The sequence below is a fragment of the Barbus barbus genome (genome assembly GCF_936440315.1).
Source record: "Barbus barbus genome assembly, chromosome: 46".
Taxonomy (NCBI): domain Eukaryota; kingdom Metazoa; phylum Chordata; class Actinopteri; order Cypriniformes; family Cyprinidae; genus Barbus; species Barbus barbus.
In genome coordinates, this window is record NC_136724.1 from 5,370,200 (window position 1) to 5,392,789 (window position 22,590).

At 34.6% G+C, this 22,590-nt stretch overlaps 1 protein-coding gene across 9 annotated transcripts in view; it reads left to right on the forward strand.

Annotated features, from left to right (window-relative positions):
• The window catches only part of LOC306865157 (abl interactor 1-like), a 48,286-nt gene extending 25,816 nt beyond the window's left edge, over nt 1-22,470 (forward strand). Inside the window, exons 3-11 of one of the 9 annotated variants that reach the window (XM_079409571.1) lie at nt 1,986-2,162; nt 6,860-6,963; nt 7,140-7,280; nt 11,019-11,119; nt 13,755-13,856; nt 16,214-16,408; nt 18,217-18,303; nt 20,218-20,409; nt 21,566-22,470. In XM_079409571.1, coding sequence (XP_079265697.1) covers nt 1,986-2,162; nt 6,860-6,963; nt 7,140-7,280; nt 11,019-11,119; nt 13,755-13,856; nt 16,214-16,408; nt 18,217-18,303; nt 20,218-20,409; nt 21,566-21,741 — 1,275 coding nt within the window. In that variant the 3' untranslated portion in view covers nt 21,742-22,470. Of the gene's footprint in view, nt 1-1,985; nt 2,163-6,838; nt 6,964-7,139; nt 7,281-11,018; nt 11,120-13,754; nt 13,857-16,213; nt 16,409-18,216; nt 18,304-20,217; nt 20,410-21,565 lie in introns of all 9 variants that reach the window. The other 8 variants (XM_079409570.1, XM_079409572.1, XM_079409578.1 and 5 more) reach the window with 8 other exon arrangements.
• The last annotated feature ends 120 nt before the right edge of the window (nt 22,471-22,590 follow it).

A 22,590-nucleotide genomic window follows, 5' to 3' on the forward strand; every position in this document is an offset into this window, starting at 1 on the left:
AATACTGGAGTACCTTTAAGGTGTAGTACAAGTAGGAAAAGTGAGGCACAGCATATGATTTCTGTGCCCTATTTGTCTGAGAAATAGTGGCAGCCTGCTGTTTTATACACCATTAGGGATTTTTTCTCTTTTAATGGTGTCTCTTTAAGGTCAAAAGGGTTTCACTTCTTCACAAGCTCCTTTAAAACACCCGGAGTTGTCTCGCCCAGCAGGGCACAGACACTACAGTGAATCACATCGCCGAGAAAAAGTGTCACGCTTATGGTCTGGTTAAAAACAGTTAATATTTTTTGTGGAAATTGTGAATTTTTTTTTTTTTTTTCAGTATTCATTGAATAGGAAGCATTTATATAAAGTAGAAATCTTTTGTTAAATATTAAATGTAACTCTCTACTGTCAGTGTGAGCATGCGTGTTTCTTTAAATTTATTTTGTTTTATTTTTTTTTAAATACAAATCTTACTTAGCACAGACTACTAAAAATACTAAAAAAAAGTGTTACGATCCTGACTAGCATGTGAACAAACCATAGACTGATTCTTAACCTTGTTGTCACTAGCTATATTTCCGTCACCCTTTTTTATGCGCATTTTGAAGTATTGCATCTGAAACGAGTGATGGCAATGCCAAATTTTGAAAATAAATCCCTTAATTCGCAAAAAAATTGCTTGCTTGAGGTGGTTTTTGACTTGTGCGGAAAAGAGTTAACGCGAATAATGCGATATAGAAATGCATTTTGCGAATAAATTCCACATAAACGTTTATCGATTAAATCGAGTTTAATGTTTTGCCACAATTTTATTTTTTTTAAATCGAGGAATCGCTATTTTGAATAGAAATATTACCAAATGTTAGAATTAGACACTTTGACAATATGCAGGTGATAACAGTAAAGTGAAAAGAACGATCCAACAGCATGTTATTAACCGCTCACGTGTGACGTGCTCTGCAAAGGACCATAAATATATCGCTAAGTGCCATTCAAACAGAATGCGCTTTTTTGTTGACAAAGATGCGACACGGGCAGTGGAATTGGTAAAACATGGGAGTAAACTACTTTTAACTTGAGCGCAGTGTTTTTAGAATGCCGTGTTATGCATGAGACACTGCAAGAGATGCGAGTGCAACAGTCAAACAAAAAACTATGGAAAAGCAGCGCAGTCAAATGCAGTATGTCTGATATTTCATGTTTGCATCACGGTGACAGGCTGAAAGCTGCTGTTGTTTTTACAGAACATTTATAGTTAATAGTCTATACCTTCTGTCTTTTTGAATGACATTTTTTTTAAAAGCATTTTCCTCATATCATTTCTGAACACCTATATATGACAAGTTTGTACAATATGTAGTTCAAGTTCATGCATCGTTTCTGCAAAGATATTTAACTAGTGATTTGTTTAACATTTACATCATGTTGACAACTTCATGTGTGCTGCACTTGGAATGGAATATCATTTAACTAGAGGGTTACTTGAATCATGTTGTAGTTAAATTTTCAAGTTGCCCTACATGTGACTTTGCGCTATGGGATAGCATAACCTGACTAACCAGCAGAGTCAGACCGATTTTTTTTTTTTTTTTTGCACAGCATCTGAAGTGTTATGGTCATTCTGAAATGCCCGAGTGAAGTCTGTCGTCAAAGTATTTCCACATAGTTACCTCCCATAATGGTCAACCACGACTGGCATTCACCTCCGAAAGCAATAACCGCTTTGTGTTTTGTCTGCTCGCTCTGAGACGCAAGTAATTTATTGAATATTATTATATTCAGTGGTTACTCCTACTTTTCTTATGTTAGTGATATTTAGTGCCATTTTATCAGGAAGTGGCGATTTTGTTCTCTCTGACTCGTTGGATGGAAACGGTACTTCTTTGCAAATCTTTTATGCAATCTTCCAATTTTGCACATGAGTTCAATTCACAACTTATGATAGAAACCCGACTACTCTTTCATCTTGTTTTTGTCTTTTCTTGCATTTTCATTAGACGGTGGACATCCATAAGGAGAAGGTCGCCAGACGAGAGATCGGCATCCTGACAACAAATAAAAACACAGCAAGGACTCATAAGATCATCGCTCCGGCCAACATTGAGCGGCCGGTGAGGTACATCAGGAAGCCCATCGACTACACAGTACTGGGTGATGTGGGCCATGGAGTAAAGGTAAAGAAGTTGCACTCTAACTATATCCATTCTCTACAAACAGGATGGCCTATTTCTTTGTGTTTTGAAGTGTGACCATATATCTGAGTAAGGTGTACCTGGTGTTGATTGCTGCAACAATGAAACATTGAGTGTTTCCACAATTGCCAGCAGACAGTAACATTGCCTATGTGATAAGTTTTGTCTTTAAAATAGAGTAAGATGGTTAATGGCAAAATGATATCACTGGCACAAATTACCCCTTTCTGCTCTAGTTTATAGAAGGAGGCAGTGAGTTTTAAACAACCTTCCATTTAAAAAAATTAATAAAAATCCAGCAATGCAGTTCACATTCCAGCCCTTACAGCGTGTTGACAGCATGCATCTGTGTTATCTGAAATGCTGAAATGTAAAAACATCTGACCTAGTGACAGCATCACCCTCCATCTGTGGTTAATCTGGGAGGATTGTGAGTGTGAGGCGTTCACGAGGGATTAGGGCTGTAATGACGCCCAACTGCCAATCGATTTTGAGCGTTAATAAGATGAGCCTCACATATAATCAATATTAGTGTATGTGCTGCTTACATTCACTGGGGTTAAAGCTAACTGCTGTTTGTTTGTGTAGCTTCAGAAATAGTTGGATTATTGCCACTGACAGTAAATCCCTATTAGTGTAAACTTTTCAGTGACACAAACACTCTTGTGCTCACCAAAGCTGCATTCATTTGATCAAAAAACTATTAGAATATATTTTAAAATGCTATTTATTCCTGTGATGGCAAAACTGAATTTTAAGCAGCCATTACTTTAGTCTTGTATGCTAATTTGCTGCTTAACATTTCTTCTTAGTATCACGTTTGAAAACAGTTGTGCTGCTTAATATTTGTGTGGAAATTGTGATAGAATTAGGCTATTTTTTTTTTTTTTAGATTATTTGATGTACAAAGTTCAAAATAACATAATTTATTTGAAGTATAAATATTTAAAATCATAATACATTTCTTTACTGTCATCTTTGCTCAATTTAATGCATCCTGCTAAATAACTAATATCTTTATTTAAAAATCTGACCCCAAGTGTGACTCCAAACTTTTGATAGTATTTTTATTTTATTGTGTTTTGTTTTATTTGATTCTTTAAGGAAGCTCATGATACATTAAGAATCTAAAGTTGTGTGTGTGTGTGTGTGTGTGTACCGTATGTGTGTATATATAGTTTACACAAATGTCATCATTTATTCATCCACTTGTTCCAGACTTATGCTCAGAATGAATTATGCATTTCTTCTTCACAAACTAAGATTTAAATTTTTTTTTTTTTTTTTGGTCGGTACAAAGAAACCATAAACTACCACTAAAAAGTTTCAAATGTGTCATCACACTTTCGTACTTTATTTACCCCTAAAGGGTGCATATTATTGAATTTAAGATATGTATATGTATAAGATATACATATTAGTGCCTAAATGTTATATATTGGTACCTTTTGAAAAGGTACCATTCCAGTGACAGATTTTGTACCTTTTTTTGAGAGTGTACAGTGTGTTCTGCTGTCACAGAATATCCTGGCAGTGTTTTATTACACCGTTTCACAGTTGCATTGCTGTCGTTCAGTAAGAGAAGCCATAACCTTGAGTCACCTGACAGGGGGATTACAGCATCTTCAGCCAAATTGACTGTGTTTGCAAAAGATGAGATTTACTTTCAATGCCAGTTGACACTTAATCTAGTCAGCAGCCGCAGGAATGCAGAGGAGTTCTAGATGCTGTTTTCAAAAGGTTTTTTAACTAGTTTATTTTACTTCCTTCCCCTGTTCGGGAAAAAATATTAGAATCCTTTTCTTTGCCTGCTCGTGTATCTGTTTCAGTGAACATTAAGTGCTTTCGCAGTCTTACGTGTGGAGGATTTTGGCGCTGTCAGAGTGTGATAAATTAAGCCGTATTTCTGTCTGGCCGAGCGAGGATTTTGTTCTCTACTGATTCCACTCAGATCTAAATGCACACCACATGTACGCTTGTGTGTCTGGTCGTGGAACTGATGTCGTGTAAGATTCATATATATATTCATATATATAACAAAAATAATAATTATATGTCCTGATATATAACCAAAGCTAGAAATGGCCAAATTGAACATTCTATATTTTGAATCTATCTTTTAATTTATTAAATTTAAAGTTTTTTTTTTTTTTTTTTTCTTTATATATTTGTTTATTTTATAAAAGCAATAATGCACTTCAGGTTATGTTATGAATGCATGCTTTGAAGGAGTGCAGGTACGCTGTTGTGCCTGTGTGTTTTGATATGTAAATATATATTTTAGAGTTATGTCATAATATATATCCAAAGCTAGAAATGGTCAAATGAAATGTTTATAACTGCGTTCAGGCAAACTGAATAACTGCAAGCAAATATGATTATCTAACATTTGATCTATTGTTTTATCAGTCAGTCTGTGTTTGTTTAAATGCTTGTTTTAGTTCTGTCAAATGTTTAATCGTGATTAATCACATCCAAAATAAGTTTTTGTTTACTAAATATATGCGTGTACTGTGTATATTTATTATTTATATATAAATGCACACACATACAGTATATATATATATATATATATATATATATATATATATATATATATATATATATATATATATATATATATATATATTTATTTAATATATTTATTTAATATATTTATTTAATATATAAAATTTTTCTTAAATATATACATGCATGTGTATTTATTTATACATAAATATGCACAGTACACACACATATATGTAAACAAATGTTTATTTTGGATGCAATTAATCACAATTAGCTAATCGTTTGACAGCACTAGTTTGATTATTACTTAGTTTATTTTTATTATCTGGATTCTGTATTTGTTTATTATTTGGTTTCTTATAATTTGATTTATTTATTTGTTTGGGGCAGGTACACTGTAACATTGTGCATAACATCAGCTTTTATGGTCACAATATAACCTGCCTTCAAGTGCTTTATTGCTGAAATACAGTACTCTCTTGTTAACTCTATTTTACAGTATATAGTTTCTATTTTCTGCCTACTTAAGTTATGAGCATTGTCCCGGTTACTTGTGCCCTCATTACTCATATGGGACAGTGCATTAATAATGCCACAATTTGCATGGTGGTGCAGAACAGCCATTGTTACGATAAGAGACCTTTGTCTCTGCAGTTTGTGGACTAAGTTGTCTTCACAGAGAAGCTTGTATTCTTCTTGCCATGTATCCTGTATGCAGCAGACAAAAGCAAGTGCTTTTTGTAATTGTTAATTTCCTGATAATCACACTGATTGCACAAACACACTACAGGTCAGACCCAAATAATACAGTCTAAAAAGAGACCTGTGGGACAGATAGATGAAATGAATGTCTGCTTCAGACCACTCAATCAAAGCAAGTGTGAAAACAGCCTCATTGTCAGGAAAAGTATTTGAACAGCAGCGCTCTCAGCTCTAGTGAAGTGAAATGTAGTTTTAGAGATTTGAAGTGCTTTTGTCTTGCTTCAAGAGCTCTGAACTGAGACATGCCGTTGTCTCTCTCTCTCGTTCTATAAATCACCCTCTCTTTTTTTTCTTCTGCCCACGCTAGTGGCTTAAAGCCAAGGTAAGTGTACTTGTCCTATGACCCCTCTATTACTGATCAACTGATTCAATCTTCCCTCGTGATACATATTCATATTCCTGTGTTCATCCCTCCCTCATAACCTCATCATGTACAGTATTTGTAGATCAATCCCATTGCAAAGTTATATGTAATAGCTGTATTATTGATTATTACGCACTAAATCAAGTACTTATCGAGGGTTGAGAACCAGAAGGGTGTAAGTGACATTTCACCAACTTTACAGGAGGGCCAAAACAAAAATTTTGTGTACTGATTTCAATTGTTTATAATACAAATTTGTACACTCATGGATGACAGTACTTTTCCAGTAGAAAGAGCTCATTAAGAGCTTTCATTTGATATCTCCATTTCACCAAAAATGTCACTTACGCCCTTCTGGTGCTCAACCCTCGATATGCAGCTGAAGCATGCAGTTGCCTATGTAATTGAATTTTGGCTTGCCAGACAAATGTTGTTTTTCTTGCATAGTTATTACTTCTGTTGTTTGTTTGCACTTTATTTTTCATTTTTAGATTCATGAAAATATTAGTATTTTCAAAAAACAGCTCTCAACCATGCTTAAACGGTGCATAAAACAGAACTTTTTGTTGTTGTTGTTTAATTTGACAAAATGATGACAATGCATTTTAATAACACTATTTGCAATAATAATAGAAATAGCAACACAATTAATTGGTTAACAAATGATTATATGTTTGTTTTTTGAATTTGTAGTTTTTTTTCATTTTTTAGTTGTTTTTTTTTTTTTTAAGTTTTAGTTACATGGTCATAATAACAACCTTGATGTGCATACTATTCATGATTGATTGGAATTATTCAGCATGCACACGTTTAACAATAAAACCGTTACACAAGAAGAGGTCAATTTTACAGGCAATTTATTCATACATTTACAAAAGTTTCATGAGGCCCATTCTTTGCAGTAGCAAACTGAACCTTTGGTCGAAATGTATAGTTATGTCTGGTAAAGCCCTCCTCTCATCTCCATTTCTTTAGTCTTATTTCTATAATCTGATGGTCAGGCTCTGTTCAAATGCTTAAACAGATGTTTTGCTTGTCCAATCAGCAACACGGCAACAATCAGTCAATCAGAGGAGGAACTCTCTCCAGGACCAATCCCCCAACACAGAAACCTCCCAGCCCACCCTTGACAGGACGAGGCACTCTTGGGTAAGACGTGATTTCATCATGTACTTCATTGTGAGAAGAATGAAGAGGTTTCTGACCAGTTTGATGAATCGGAGAATAGTCTGACATTGACTGCAGTTTTCAGTAGCAAAGCCACAAATCATGTATTATTTGACGTTTCTAATATTTTTGCCTGTTTGTTTTAAATGCATATACAGGCGTAACAATCCTTATAAAACACTTGAGCCAGTGAAACCTCCAACAGTGCCCAACGATTACATGACAAGTCCAGCTCGCTTGGCCAGCCAACAGAGCCCAGGACGCACTGCGTCTCTCAACCAGAGACCGAGAACCCACAGGTAACCTAATAATAAAATCTTGAGTTTTTGTGATTTTTTTTTTATTTTTTATTTTTTTTTCACAGACAGCTTTAGTGCAATTTTAATTCATATTGTTTATTATTTTTATTGCATGAAATGTGTTATTTCATATTTTATTTTTTTGTTACAAAAATTGTTTGTGTAATGTTTTTGTACATTTTGTACAGTTTATATTATGATGATTATTATTATGATAAACATTTATTAGTGTTATTCATAAAATATAAATACAATAAAATAAACAAAATAGTGTTTTAGTGTAGTAATAATAATAGTATTATTATTATTAGTGCTATTAATAATAATTAAATTTGTTTAATTTGAGTCATTTTCTATGCATTATTTGCCATTGTGTCCACATTCATGAAACACTGCGTATGTTAAATGTGCACTGGCTTTACTAATGAATCAAATATCCTATTTTCTCTCTTAATTTGGTCTTTTCCACTTCTTTTCTCCCACACTTTTCCATCAGCCTCCACAGTTTTGTTTTTGAATGTCACGGCATATTTGACATCCTCTGGGGGATCTAACAAGCTAACAATTTCGCTCATGTTCTTCACGGTGTCTAAATGACAGACCTGATCCGGGGGTTTCTAAATGTTCCCAGTGTGTGCAGTCTGTACTCTTCACACCCACACGTCTAACATCTGTAAATAATGTCATCACACCAACCCACACCTCAACCGCACTCCAGACCAGAGGGAATAACCCCTCATCCAGCCCTACTAAACACAATCAGGACTGCAGTGCTACATGTGGAAAATGACTGAATGAATTATGATGCCATAAATAATACACAACTTTTCATTTATGTAAATAGTGGCACCACATGCTAGCTCTTGTTAGAGTGGCCTGCTGAATCCATCAAACTGCTTGTCTTAAAGGGGAAATGAGAAACCTTCCTTTGTCAAACACGAGTAGAAATTTGGAAGAATTCTCAGGCCCCATTTACACAAAGCTTTTAAATAAATAAATACTTTTTTAAAAATGAGCAGCGGAATGGTGAAAGATGTTTTTTTTTTTTAAAGTTTAACTTGTTTACATATGTAAACAATATAAAAGTAGGGCAGTTGAATGGAAAAATGTGACTTTAAACTTCCTATCCATCAAAGAATCCTGAAAAAATGGATTATCACAAAAATATGAAATATTATTTATTGTCAATGCGTTCAACAGCAAACTAGCATATTAGAATGATTTCTGAAAGATCATGTGACACTGAAGCCTGAGTAAGTGATACTGATTTTAATATGTTAAAATAGAAGTTATTTTAAATGGTAATATTTCACAATATTTCAATTTTTTTGAACAAATAAACGCAGCCTAGTAAGCATCAAAATATTAAAAACATTATTAAACAAAATAATAATAAACAACAGTTTTGACAACCTCAGTTTGTAGTTTTATGAAAAAGAGTGATATAACAGAGATTCATTGATTTAACTTCTAATATATAATTTTGTTGGCACCTTATAAAAGCTGTTCTTGAGTACGGACATGTAGCTGACAGTCGTTATCAGCTGCATCAGTTCTAGCAGTGTCAGCGATTTGTGTATGCGCTTCGTATGTGTAATTAAGATGAAGTATGATTCCATGTCTCCACCTGAGCCATTATCTGCTTTCCAGAAGCATTCACTGCTGCTTATTCAGCTCTTTTTGTGCTGTCTTCATCTGAACCGACTTGAGCTCTTTGGGTGCCCGATGCATTATTTGTTACGATGGTGTCAATTAACCATTTTTGTTTCTCTAAGGTTAAATTTATAGATGGACCTAGTGATCTGGTTAGTTAGGTTGAGTAGTGATTACAGTAGATAATTTGTGTATATTGTGCATTTGTGTAGATTTTCACCAAATCAGCCCCTCCACATAAATTGGTCATGCTGCAAGGTTCAATTCCCTCCCTCTTTTGAAGCATTTGGTTCCCCATACAGCTCATAACTAAATGGAACAGGCTGTGTGACTATATGAGAAATTAATATCCTGATTACACTTAAAATTTGTGAGTGTCGTGTACGATCTCATAGCATTAGATAAATGTATTGCCCATTTTAAATTACCCCATTTTAATAACATCTCTGGTTTTGGCTTTTGGCCTAGTAGCGTGTCCAACTTTTTAGCCATGGATTCTCAGTGCATCAAAAAAAATATAATAAAATTATTCGGTTATCAGTCTTTCAGGCAACCCACAAAACTGCTAGCTTTGAAAAGATGTAGTTTTGCACATCTCTAGTTAAAATCGGATCATTCTTGCGATCCCAGAGTTGAGACAACGAACGAGAAAGACTCCGTGCTGTAATAATGAGATCTATTGCAGTGCAGCGTGGGACTCCCTGAGCTGCATGGACACACAGCAGACACAGAGGATCAGGGCTGATTTCTAAAGCTGTGCCCATGTGGGGGTGTAACACTGATGCAATGATGCTCATAGCACCATAGTTTTGAATAATCCATGAATTGATCTGTGTTGAACATACGCATAACCACATATGGATATTGTACCATGTGTCTAAAAGGCAAGTGTATATCTAGGTCACTACCATGTAAGCCTGTGGTATTCAGAACGGGAAAAAAATAGCTTAGTACTTACTGACTACTACACTAAATACTATGCACTGCTTGCTGTTTTGTGTAAAACGGTATACATAATGATAAATGTTTGCAACATGCAAAATGTGCAGTGTTGGGGAGGCTCCAGGAATGTGTTTGGGAACCCCTGGCTTAGTGCAATTGTCAAAACACAAAGGCTGTGATTTAATGAACTGAATATTTTTAGTATGTTTCAGAGTGAAGCACAGCACTGTGTTCATTTACACGCTGACAGCTCATGATCCAGTGATTGTTTTTTTTAGTGTCTCATAGCAGTTGAGTTAGTAAATGCTGCTCCGCATGAGCTGCATCAGCTCTGAGTTGGATCGCATATAACGTGCATTTTGGAAAGCAACATGCAGCAATCATATTACCACACTTGTAATGAAAAATGTGTGTCATTATATTCTGTTGTTCTTAAACAGTGAAACATTACAATAGTGATATTTCTTATTTTTATTTAGAAATAATAATATTGAACTTTTGAATTTATTAATTGGATTTATTTTGTAAGACAGACCCATACAAACTTTTTTTTTTTTTTTTAAAGTACATTTACAAATTATGTTGAGTTGTGTATATACAAAATCTACTTGTTTTTTTCCCCCTAGGTTGAATTTCCTAAAATATTTATATTTATTATATTGTTGAATATTAAATCTGTATCTGCAATGCAATAGCATGCAATAAGCTGATATGGCAATCAATTTAAATGCAACCAAATTATTATTATTTTATAGTCATATTGATATATATATAATCACAATTTTGGTGCGGCCAAATTGTGCAGCTTTACAAACAAGCAAATCAAACCTGGAGTTTTTAAGCGATTTATAACTTTATCAGAAAAACTGCACTTCGATTATTCTTCCCCTGCACTGTTAATATGGTTATTTTGCATTTTTATGTTGTGTATTAATGTGCTATCTTCTGGCAGTGCCGTCAAAAGAGCTGAGATTAAAAGGTCACTGTTAATATTGCCGTCACATTGGAAGCCAAATTTCATTGTGGGATACAGTATTCTCTGTTTTGAGTAAACGTAGTAGGTCAGATGGGTTTTCCATGTGTGGAAAATCTGCATAATTCATAAATAGTACTATGCTAAGAACTTCCTGTCTTTCTCTGTAGTGGCAGCAGCGGGGGCAGCGGCAGTCGAGAGAACAGTGGCGGCAGCAGCATCGGCATTCCCATTGCTGTACCGACTCCCTCCATTCCCAACTCAATCCCAGGTGAGCCGCAGCCCACATATACAGCTTCTGCAAAAACACACTATCTGAAGCACAATGTCCTACAGGTTAGGGCCAACTTGAGAATTAAACGTACTCTCCACATGTGGGTACTTAACACTGCAGTATATCCTGTTCTCCTGTGTGAGAAATGGAGCAGGATTAGCTGTTCACTGTATGCCTACAGCTTTCGTGGCCTGATTTTTCCAGCTAAAGGTTTGTTAAAGTAGGCCACTACACTGCACAAGGACAGATAGAAATAGAGAGGAAGTGGGAAACTCTAAAGGGTGGTCTGCCTGCAGAGAACAGGAAAAAAGAATGAAGTTTAGGAAGAAAAGAGGTTACTGTCCTGTTCTCCTCTGAGATACCTGCTGGAGCCAAGAGGAACAGAACCCCCCCTTCAGCTCTCCTGAATCTTTCAGTCGCCATAGCAACACTGCATCAGCACCACTGATTTCCTTTTCCTGGATTAATGTTATTTAGTGTTGACAGGAACTTAGAATGCAGCGTCTCTGTCCTTGTACCCTTTTTGTCTGTTTGTGTATTTGTATATAAAAAAATTAGATTTTTCTCTAGTTTGTTTTTTTTTCAGGCTCTGATGAGGGACAGTTTTGGCATTCAAAACCTAGTGTGCTACCTACCCAGGCTACATTTTAAGGCATCTTCAATGCCCTTACACTGCAAAAGTCTATTCCAAAAGTTTATAGATATGCTGAGATATCTCATTGACACACCAAGTCAAGGGTCAGATGTCGGGCCGTCGTTGAGTTTCTGTCAGCTCAGTTTTTGCGGCAGGTTGGACCCCGTTGGGGGCTTTTTGCCCAATTGAGCATGTTGAGAGTCAGCTGGTGAGAGAAATCACTTTGATTGGCTGTTTAGTTTAGCGAACCAGTGCACAAGAAGAAAAACAAAAGTGGTGAAAGCAAGCAAATAATGAAGTAAAGAGTGCACACAAAGGTGCTTCTGATTTGACATCTTCATCTTACCGGAGCATTCCAATATCCAGATATTTTTTATAAAAACATGGCCATCTGGAATGCAAAAAGTGATGTTATTTGCTAGTTCAGTTGTACCTTTTGTGGTGAAAATAATTGGATTGCAAGATCAAACAATTCATCCACGATGGCAGACAGAATTGAGGGAAATGTTGATTAGTAATGTACTCGTATGATTTAGAGAACTTGCATCATAATGCATTTAATGTTAAAGTTAATGGCCAAAGTTATCTTTATAAAAGATCACTCCACCATGTTTGTAGTTTTTACCTCTTTTTTGTTTGTTTGTAGTTCTGAACCAAATCCTCATCCGAAGTGCAGTGGGTTGTGGGCGTGATTAGCCGTTAGAATGTGCAAGGATCTACACTTTGAATTTCCAGCAGAAATAGTGGACTATCTGGGTACCAACATATTACATATCAACATACTATAATTTGGGATATGCTAATTTAAATTTTGAATACTATTTAGGATGAATAGTATGCAAAATGGGTTGCTGTAATTTTGTTGTTATCTTAGCAACAGGCTAAAGTCGAGCTATTAGAATTACTACTGGAAATGAGTTAGAACGTTTGTCCTTTCCATTTCAAAGACAATAGCTTCCCAAATCACGCACTATACACTATGCACTTATGTACTCAACCGTATATAGAGTATCAATTATAAAAGGTTATTTTGTCATTCATAATCGGAATATGATAGTCAACATTCCACACTCAGTTTTTTTTCTCTGTTCATCGGGGTATTTAAAGTGCATGTTTTTTTTTTTAATATATTTTCAGTGTGAACACTTGTAAATTCAATATATCCCACAATACTACCACATTATCATGGTGCAGTTAGTGTTAGTAAATCCTTGGTAAATTATAGTGATTTGTAGATTAAAAAGCCTGACTGTATCGTCAGTGTTTAGTGTATAGTGTTTCTTTGTCAGCGCTGTTTCATCTGGCTTTAAACTAGTTTAAATCACGAGTCATTTGTGTTCTTCCCTGTATTGAAGCGCTTCGCACTGGATTACAGCGCTGTTTAGAGGTCACAAGTAAATGCATATGCTCTAGTGAGCTTGCGCTGCTGTTTGAACTTTGAGCCGAGCGGATAAATGGTCTGTGTGGCGCGGCTCAAATGAGTAGCGCTGTTTTGTTCCACTTCTGGTGTATGAACATTATATTGAACATTTATCGAACTCTTGTTATCATTTTATCGAAATATATATATATATTACAAATACAACGCGTTATTGTTTTATCGTCCAGCCCTAAACGCTACTATACTATATATAAAAAGATGGCATAGAATAGTGCATAAGCACATAAATTGGGACGTCCATGTAGAATCTGATATTAGCATGTTGCTAAGCTAACAACACAATTTGGGGGTCTATCAGACTCTGATGTTGGATGACAAAGTAAGTATTTATATATCAGTCAATTGTCAGTTGAGTCTCCCATGTACTTCACTCACTGCTTCCCATGTAGAATGTTTACAATTAGTCGCCTACCAGGTTACATAATTGTTAGGATGTAGCCTTAGACATCAAGGAACCTCACTGGGCTTTGGAACAAGGCTTACATGTCTGTGTGATATTAAAGAATGAATCGTCCTCAAGATGTATTTTCTCTTATATGCCGATTCTGACCCCGCAGTCACACCCTCATGGGCTGCTCCCCCTGGAGCTCCTCCCCCAGCCCCTCCTCCTCCACCCCCCCTCCCTGGCCTGGGCCCACCAATGCCAGCTGCTGCTATAGGTTAGCCCCTCCCCCAATCCCGTCGGCACCTGTGCTAATCCGTCCCGGACAACACCAGCGTTCCCGTCCCACCGTCCACCTGTCTGTCTGTGGGGCTTCAGCATGGGTCACAGAATTAAGATGGTGATCGTTATTTTGGGTGGTGGGTTTGTGCTGCTTCAGTTTAAATTAATGCACTTTGGAGAAGTCTCTGAACTGCCTGAGAACTATTTCCCATAGTTCATAAAAAGAGTATAGGCAGATTATTAGTGGTGTTTGATAACAGCAAACATCCTGTAGATTTAAGAACTGCTCACACTAAGAACAATGTTATACCAACAAGTTTTAATAATCACTCTAATTCTATAAGAATAAAGATGTCCACCCCGTAACTATAATGACAATGACACAGTAAAACTGTCACTGGAATCACTTTCAGAATTTTCATCTTATGAACAATAAAAAGCCAATAAGAATCTGACTTTAAAGATCTTGAGCATTTAAAGCAGTAGAAGACAAAACTGCAGGAAACTAAATCTTATCATGAGCTGATTTGGATGCTAATAGTTAAAGTCATCTTTATAGTTATTTTTCTTTGTAAATGGCCCTTTAACTTGCAGTCACATTTCCTTTTGTACTTTTGTTGGTGAGATTCTGCAGGCAATGTATAGTCATCTCGATCAGGATCCAAGCAATTGGGAGTTTCGTTTGAGGATAAAAAGCTGCAATTACATTTCATTTGTCATTTTTTTTTCTTAAAATATTAAATATTTTTTTTTACTTTTATTCAGTGGTGGAAACAAGCTCCTATAGGTAAAACTTCTTATTTTGGAAATAGTGCGTTATGCATCGCTACACTATTGACAATAGACTTTGCATGCAAAATTTCACTGTATTTTTCGGTAATTTGACTATTCCTTGATATGGAGAAACTCAAACTGCATCTGGAATCCAACATATCATAGAAACTTGAGTTTGGGCTCTTTTGAATAATGCAGAATATCTTAGAAACTGCATAGCAACACCTTAGCAAGCACCTTTAAAAATCTAGCTTTGTGTTGGTGAGTCAGAGACTTCTTCACTACAGGTTCTTTTGAAAGAGCCACTGTTTTCCTTTTGCTTTGCATCTTCCCAATGTTATGTAACCCAGTGTACTGATGTGATGATATACAGTATTAATCAACATCCTGTCCCATAATTCTGTTCATTAGAACAGGAGGTTTCACTCCCTCCATCAGGACACCGCTGGAATGAGGTGTCTGTGCTGTGTTTATATCATATGTCACTGGTGAAGGCTTGCGATGCCACAGGGATGTTTGTCCAAAGTGTTTGTTTTTTGCTTGGTTCCGGCCATCATTATCAGTGTCTCTCTAGGGCTTCCCAGTTATCTGTTTCTGTCAACAGGAAATCTCCCTATAGAGGAAATCCCATCTGCCCTGGCAGTGTAAACATACACAGGACTATACTAACACTACAACTCGCATAAATCAAAAACCTGGTACTTTTTCTCAGGGGCTTTTCTAACTTGGTGCCTTTTATTGCAGGTCATGTTGTTTTCATCTGAGGTTGGGTTTCTCACACCCAGGTTATCTTTGTGAATCTGGTGAAACATGACCAGGTCATATTTATATCGAAGAAAAAAAAAACTTGTGACTTATCGCATAGTTCAGGCGTTTTTTCCCCCTCACCATTCTCTGTTTACATCTCACAATACCGACTTTTTTCTTCTTTTTTTTTCTTCAAAATTCAGAATCGCAGGATATGAGCTCACACCTCTGACAAACAAAGTCAGAGTTGTGTGATTAAAAAGTCGCAATTGCTGTCATTGTATTTATTTATTTATTTATTTATTTTATTTTATTTATTTATGCATGCTCCAAATCAACAGAGAAATTATATAATGTAATACATGAATATTAAAATATATACATTTAATTTAGCATTATTTAGCTTGAAGCCTGTTTTAGAACCACTACTTTTTGTTTTTTTTGTGTGTGTGTGTGTGTGTGTGTGACTGTGGTAATATTTTAAATTAAAAAATTAGAACAAATTAAAAAATTAGAACACATTTAAAGTAATAAAAATTAATTTAAAGTAGAAAATTAGAAACATTGCTTTTTTTTTTTTTTTTTTTTTTATGAAAAACAGCATAAATGTGTTTGTTTGGGGAAAAGAGTTTCACGGTATGTTTGTTTTTTCCCCTCCAAAAATGTATGAAATATGACCTGGAAATGTGCTTGACATGTTTCGTTAGATTCACTCTTAGTTGGCCTATTAGTAAAACTTTCCTTGAAGCTCTCCTTGCTTGTATGCATATTATTCACTGCCCTCTTCTGGATTTTCTCTTGTCTTTGTACCTTCTTCTCTGGTACTAACAGCTGTGGCTTCTGGGCCAGGTCTTGGGCCCATCCCCATGTCGCAGTTCGGCACGATATCTCGGCAGATCTCCCGACACAACGCCACCACCTCCTCCGTCTCCATGGTTTCTGCCACGGGTACATACCGCCGAGCGCCGTCCGTCTCTTCCCAGTTCTCCCTGCAGCAGCCGCACGTTAACGGGGGCACAAATGCAAGTAAGAGACGGAGAATGACGCACAAATATACAGACATGTACAAGCTCACAGCCAATTTAATGACATCTGGAGTTCCTTCCTGACAGTTTCATTCCTTTAAATTCAGCCCCAGCTTGGTGAAAGCCATATCTAAGCATCATAATAGCCAGGTATTTTTAGGCGCATCCTGTCTGCGATGAAGGGAACAGCCTGTCTCTTCCCACAGGTGTGCGGCCGTACACACTAATGTCATTAAGACCGCAAAAGCCTCAGATTTATGAGTAGTGAGAGCACTGGGTCGGTGGCCACCTGCTTATGAATGGAGATTTATTGTCATCTACGCATTAAAGCTGAGGTTTTAAATCGCGCCGTCAGATGCCCAGAAGCATTAGAGTGAATGAGCGTCATATCAGAGTATAACTGAAACATGGAAAAAGAGCAAACTTTCACACATCTAATTAAAATCTGTCACACCGTGGAATATAAAAAAAGAAATATTTTTATTGATGATGATGTTTAATCATTTGAGGTCAGTACAATCCTTTTTTTTCCTTAAGAAAATTATACTTTTTTTTTTTTCTGCAAAAGAAATCAAAAGTGACAGTATCATCAAAATAAAATATATCATTATAAATATTTACTATGACAAATTCAAGCGTACAGCTTCACCTAGGCCTAATTATTAATTTGTTTAGTTATATCATTTATAATTTGAATAGAACAACATCAATAAACTTTAACATTACATCATAGATCGGATATTTTTTCTCTTCAGGAAACGGCCAGAATAAATAGCAATACAGTATAGCGAACAATAAACAATATGGCAAGACAAAAATTAAATAATAAAACCAAAGTTTGACCATTTATGAGTAACGTTAGGCTAAAACATCTAAACATGACGTCTGGATCACTGTCAGATGAGCCGTATCACTGTAAAGGCCTTTCACATTTATTTATTTAAATTATTCAAATAAAAAAAATTCTCTCAACTGGACATTTTAGTTCAGTTGTGTTCAATTTCAGTTTAAATGTTTTAAATTGGAGGAGTCAAACCTGAAATCAACGTGGAAATTAATACAATCTTTAATGGGAATTTCTACAATAAATGTCTAGTTATGCAAAATTGAAAATATAATGCTTAACTACAATATTTCACCAGCCAGGGCTATTATAGTTAAATCTAAAACCATTAAAAACAAACAAAAAAAGTTATTGAAGTTAAATAATAATACAAAAAAAAACTCAATTCTATTTTATAACTCAATATTTTATTTCATTTGTTTTATTTCAGCAAGTTCCCAAGGCAACATTTTATGTACTAAAATAACTAAAACGAAAACTGAAATTAAAAATAGTAAAAACTATATATATATACTTATATATAAAAAAACTAAAACCAAAAAAAATTCCTAAAAATGTATCTAAAATTAATGTAAAATCAGAAAATAAAATATAAATATAAAAAAAAGCTATATAGTATCTCAGCGATACTAAAACACTGTCACTAGAAATTACTCGTTGTGGTGATTATTATAAATAATAATAAATTCCTTCCCATTCATCCTTAAAATCTTTTTCCAGTCCATTATGAAGAACTAGAGGTGTTGTTGAAATGAACTGGTCAGAAGTTATGGAAACGCTGCTATTTATTTATTTGAGATCAAATCCAGAGCGAACGTCATTTTCAGTCTTTCTATATCTGTAAGATTCCTGCGACTCTAAGATTACAATTCCCCACCTTTCTCGTGTGGGACTGATGTTTGTTTGTTTTTCTCTTCCTGCTTTTCTCTCTTTCCTCTCTGTGTTTGCGGTGTGCTTGTGTTCAGTGTCTGTGGCCCCCCCTCCTCCACCCATGCCTCAGCTCACCCCACAGATCCCGCTCACAGGTTTTGTGGCCAGAGTACAGGAAAACAGTAAGTCTGACGGCCACCTTTCCCCAGCGTTTCTCACCCAGCATGTGGATGTTAAGAGGTTTGCTGCATGCTGCCCTCGTCTGCATTTCCATCCGTCCGTTTGTGCTGTAGTAGACATCGTTCATTCAGCAGGTCATTGCCATTGTGATTCAAACAATACACTACAATAAAGCCTTTCCTAACGCCTAAAGCCTTCAAAAAAGTGTCACACATTTACATAAGGGTGTATTGCTTTATGTAACCTAAAAGAGGCTTAATAGACTGTTTGCAGAAAAATATCTTGAAAGGCACTCGTTTTTTTTTCTAATTTGCACTTGTTCTACATTCTGGATTACACTGGGATTTAATCTCAGATGCATTCAATGGCAATAAAGCGTCTCGTTAATAGACTTCCCCTTATGTCATATTATACACTCTTCTATTCATTCATTGGGATACATTTGTGTATGGCTTTGCGTTTGATTTATACCCAGCAAGCTTTAGGTAGGGCTACACCACACTGATGCATCATGGGAAGAATTGAAAGCTGTTAACGGGCCCAGTGTTAAAACCGCAACGGTTAACTCGCATTCTGCTGACACTCATGTATTTCATACAAAGTCGCATGAACAACTTATAAAGTGCACTCACATAGAACATTTTTGTTGCAACTTGACTTTTCAGAAAGATGGATCGGTTAAGTTGTCATAACAAAAGCACAAAGTGGTTTTTGCTGCCCTCTCGTGATGCATTCTGGTAGTTGTTCTTGAGGACCTTAGCCTGATCAACTTATTCAGGAAGTGATAATTCGATCAAGTACAGTTCATTTAGGTTTATGTGCTCCCAAATATTAAAGCGGCTGTATATTTTAAAATATAATTATACATTTATATTTTGTGAGAAAAGATTAGTTGTCATAATAATAATAATAATATTATTATTAAAAATAATGACATGTATACAAGGGGTGTAATAATTTAACAACTGTACATAATTGTTAATTATTTTAATATAGTAATAATAATGATTATGATTATTAATTAATTAAAATAATAATATCGGGAACATTTTAACCTACTGTTAATATTGTATAAACCTTAATAAAACAAAATAATAAAAAATATCAATCAGTGTTATTTTAGTATTATTAATATACTATTATAATATTTCATCTTTATTATTAGGTTTAATTTTTATACGTGCAGTTTTGATTTAAATTAAATTGAGTTTTTTTTGTAGTTTTATGTGCTTTTGTCATTTTTTTTTATTAGTTTCTTTGTAAGATTTGTTTTTATTTATAGCTGAGCTAGTTTAACTAGAATTTAACTATTGGATAAGTAAACATTTTTTATTAATTTAAGTGTTCAATTCTTTCTTTTTCCATCTAATTGTTCTATTTTATTTCAGCATTTTAGTTAACAAAAATGATTTTAATAGTTTTAACAATAACTCTGCTGTCAGTAGAACAAATGATTTCCCATCAGACTTTAGAAAGCAATATAAAATTGAAATATGAAAATTTAGAAACTTGAAATTAAGTTTTAATAAATTTAAAATATTGTCAAAAAACTATTATCAATAATTACTTTTTCTTCAAAATTTTCTGTGGACCTGCAAGCAGCCTTTTCTAGTTTGAGCGTGTACTGTGTAATATGTCGTTGCTGTCTGTTGATATTGAATTCAACTCTGTTCCATTTTACTCCGTAAGTATTGATATCTGTGAATACCTCCAGACATTTACAGTAATCTAGATCCATAGATGTGTGTGAGATGTATGTTCTCCAGCAGACACGAGTTCATGCATGTCTACTAACCAGTCTGCATGAGCATGTGTGCACGCTGAGCAGCTGGATGGCATGCCCAGCACAGCTCTCCATCATGGACCGGGTGGTTTTATTGTGTCTGAAGCTGACTGTGTTGTTTGCTGGATGTTAGTTGCAGATACCCCGACTCCTCCCCCTCCTCCTCCCCCTGATGACATGCCCATGTTTGACGAGGCTCCGCCTCCACCACCGCCTCCGCCTCCGCTAGTCGACTATGAAGATGAAGAGGCAGCTGTAGTGCAGTACAGTGACCCCTATGCAGATGGAGACCCAAACTGGGCCCCCAAGTCCTACATCGAGAAAGGTGAGTTTTTTTCAACACTGAATACTATTTAGTTTTATTTCTCTACTGAAATTGTATTTAATTTTATTTAATTTTATTGACATTATTTTGTTATTTGTTTATTTTTTATTGGTGGTGTTGTCGCTATATTTAACATTGTTTATATATTTATTTTATTAACATTTATTCTTAAGTTACATTTATATGCACACATACACATTTGTATACACAAATAATGAAAATGTTATTATTAACATGTAACTTTGTTTTTATTATTACCATTATTTATATTTATTTGATTACCTTTTACACACATGTATACATAACATTTTATTTATTAGCATAACTAATTATATTTTAGTTTTATTGATGATGTTATATGTATTAACACTTTTATTAACATATTTGACATTTTAATTATCATTAATGTAACTATATTTTTAAAGATATTATTTTGTATCTATTAACAATTATTTAAATAATGATAATTATTATTATATTAAGGACATTTAGTTTACGAACATTTATTTCTAAACATCTATGTATATTTATTGAAATAACTACCATTTAATTTATATAATATAAAATGTATCTTATTATTATTATTATTATTTGTTGTTATTTATGTATCAGCATCATTTTAATTTGATTTATATATTTTATGATCATTATTTACATTTTAATGATTAGTTTTTAACATATGTAACTTCTTATATTTAATGAAATTATTAATAGTGATATGTATACCAATAATAATTATTATTACTATTATTATTAATGACATTAATTTTAACATTTATGTATAAACATCTATACATTTATTGAAATAATTACCATTTAATTTATATAATATAAAATATTTTAATTGTTCTTATTATTATATGTAATAGCATAATTTTAAATGATTTATGATTTATATATTTTAGTAGTAGTTATAACATTTGATTTAGTTATTAACAATAACTTATAGAGTATTTAATGAATTTATGATATCAATGAAAACATAAGTTACATGCTACTAAATAAAATGGCACAATAATCATAATAATAAAGCTCTTTATTGAACATTAGTGTCTTTTATCATATTGTTGTTGCCTAAGAACACTCTTAATATAGTGCAGAGTCTGAAGTGGCTTACTGTTTAAAAACGGATATTTCCCATGACTTATCTTTGCAGTGGTTGCCATCTACGACTACATCAAGGATAAGGATGATGAACTGAGCTTCATGGAAGGAGCCATTATCTACATCATCAAGAAGAATGACGACGGCTGGTTTGAAGGCGTTTCCAGCGGTGTCACTGGTCTGTTTCCCGGAAACTACGTGGAGTCCATCATGCATTACCCCGAATGAAGGGAGCGGACCTCAGATCAAGCCCAAACAATCAGATCTTGACCACAGTATAGACCGTGCACAATCACACGGCTCAATGTTTGTTCCTCACGAATGGCGAATCATGAAAATCGATGAACTTTACTTTGTGGTGATGGGTGGATGTGGGCAAATGGGATGACCAACTATTCGGAGGAAGGCAGTGTACATAAATGAAAGTTAGCCAGTGGGTGTCTAGTGAATGTCAATCACAGTATCTTCAGAAGTCAATACGACATGTGAACATGTAAAGTAGATGATTGTTTCCGCTTTTATGACATTTTCAACTAAAAGTAGACCGTTTATTTGATTTCCTTCTCTTCTCTCCATTCGCTTTTGTTTGGACATTTTGGATGAGAAAAAAAAAATCACTCATCTTATGAACTAATTTGTGTTTTATCTTAAAGCACCACATCATTACGTTAAGATGTTGATACACTTTGGGGCAAAGCATGCATACAAAATTGAAATATGTATTGTAACCTAAACGTTAAATTCCATTCTGCTTTCATCTTTGTATTATTTACAGTACACACGTTTCTTTAATATAGGCATTTGTAGACTACTTGTATTTATGCTCTAATTTTTAGTTGAATATTGATTTTTAATTTTTTTTTGTGGTTAATAAATGCAAAGCACAGAATTTTCTTTTTTCCTGAAGACTCAAATCCTCAAAATCCTCTCCCTCTATTTTTAAATTAGTTGTTAATGCCACAACGACTAAAGTATTTTATACAATGAACAAACATGAATTCTGTGTAGATAGCTTTAATATTTAGTCTGTAAAGTATCTAAAGGCCTCTATACAAATGACAATTCTTACAATGCTGG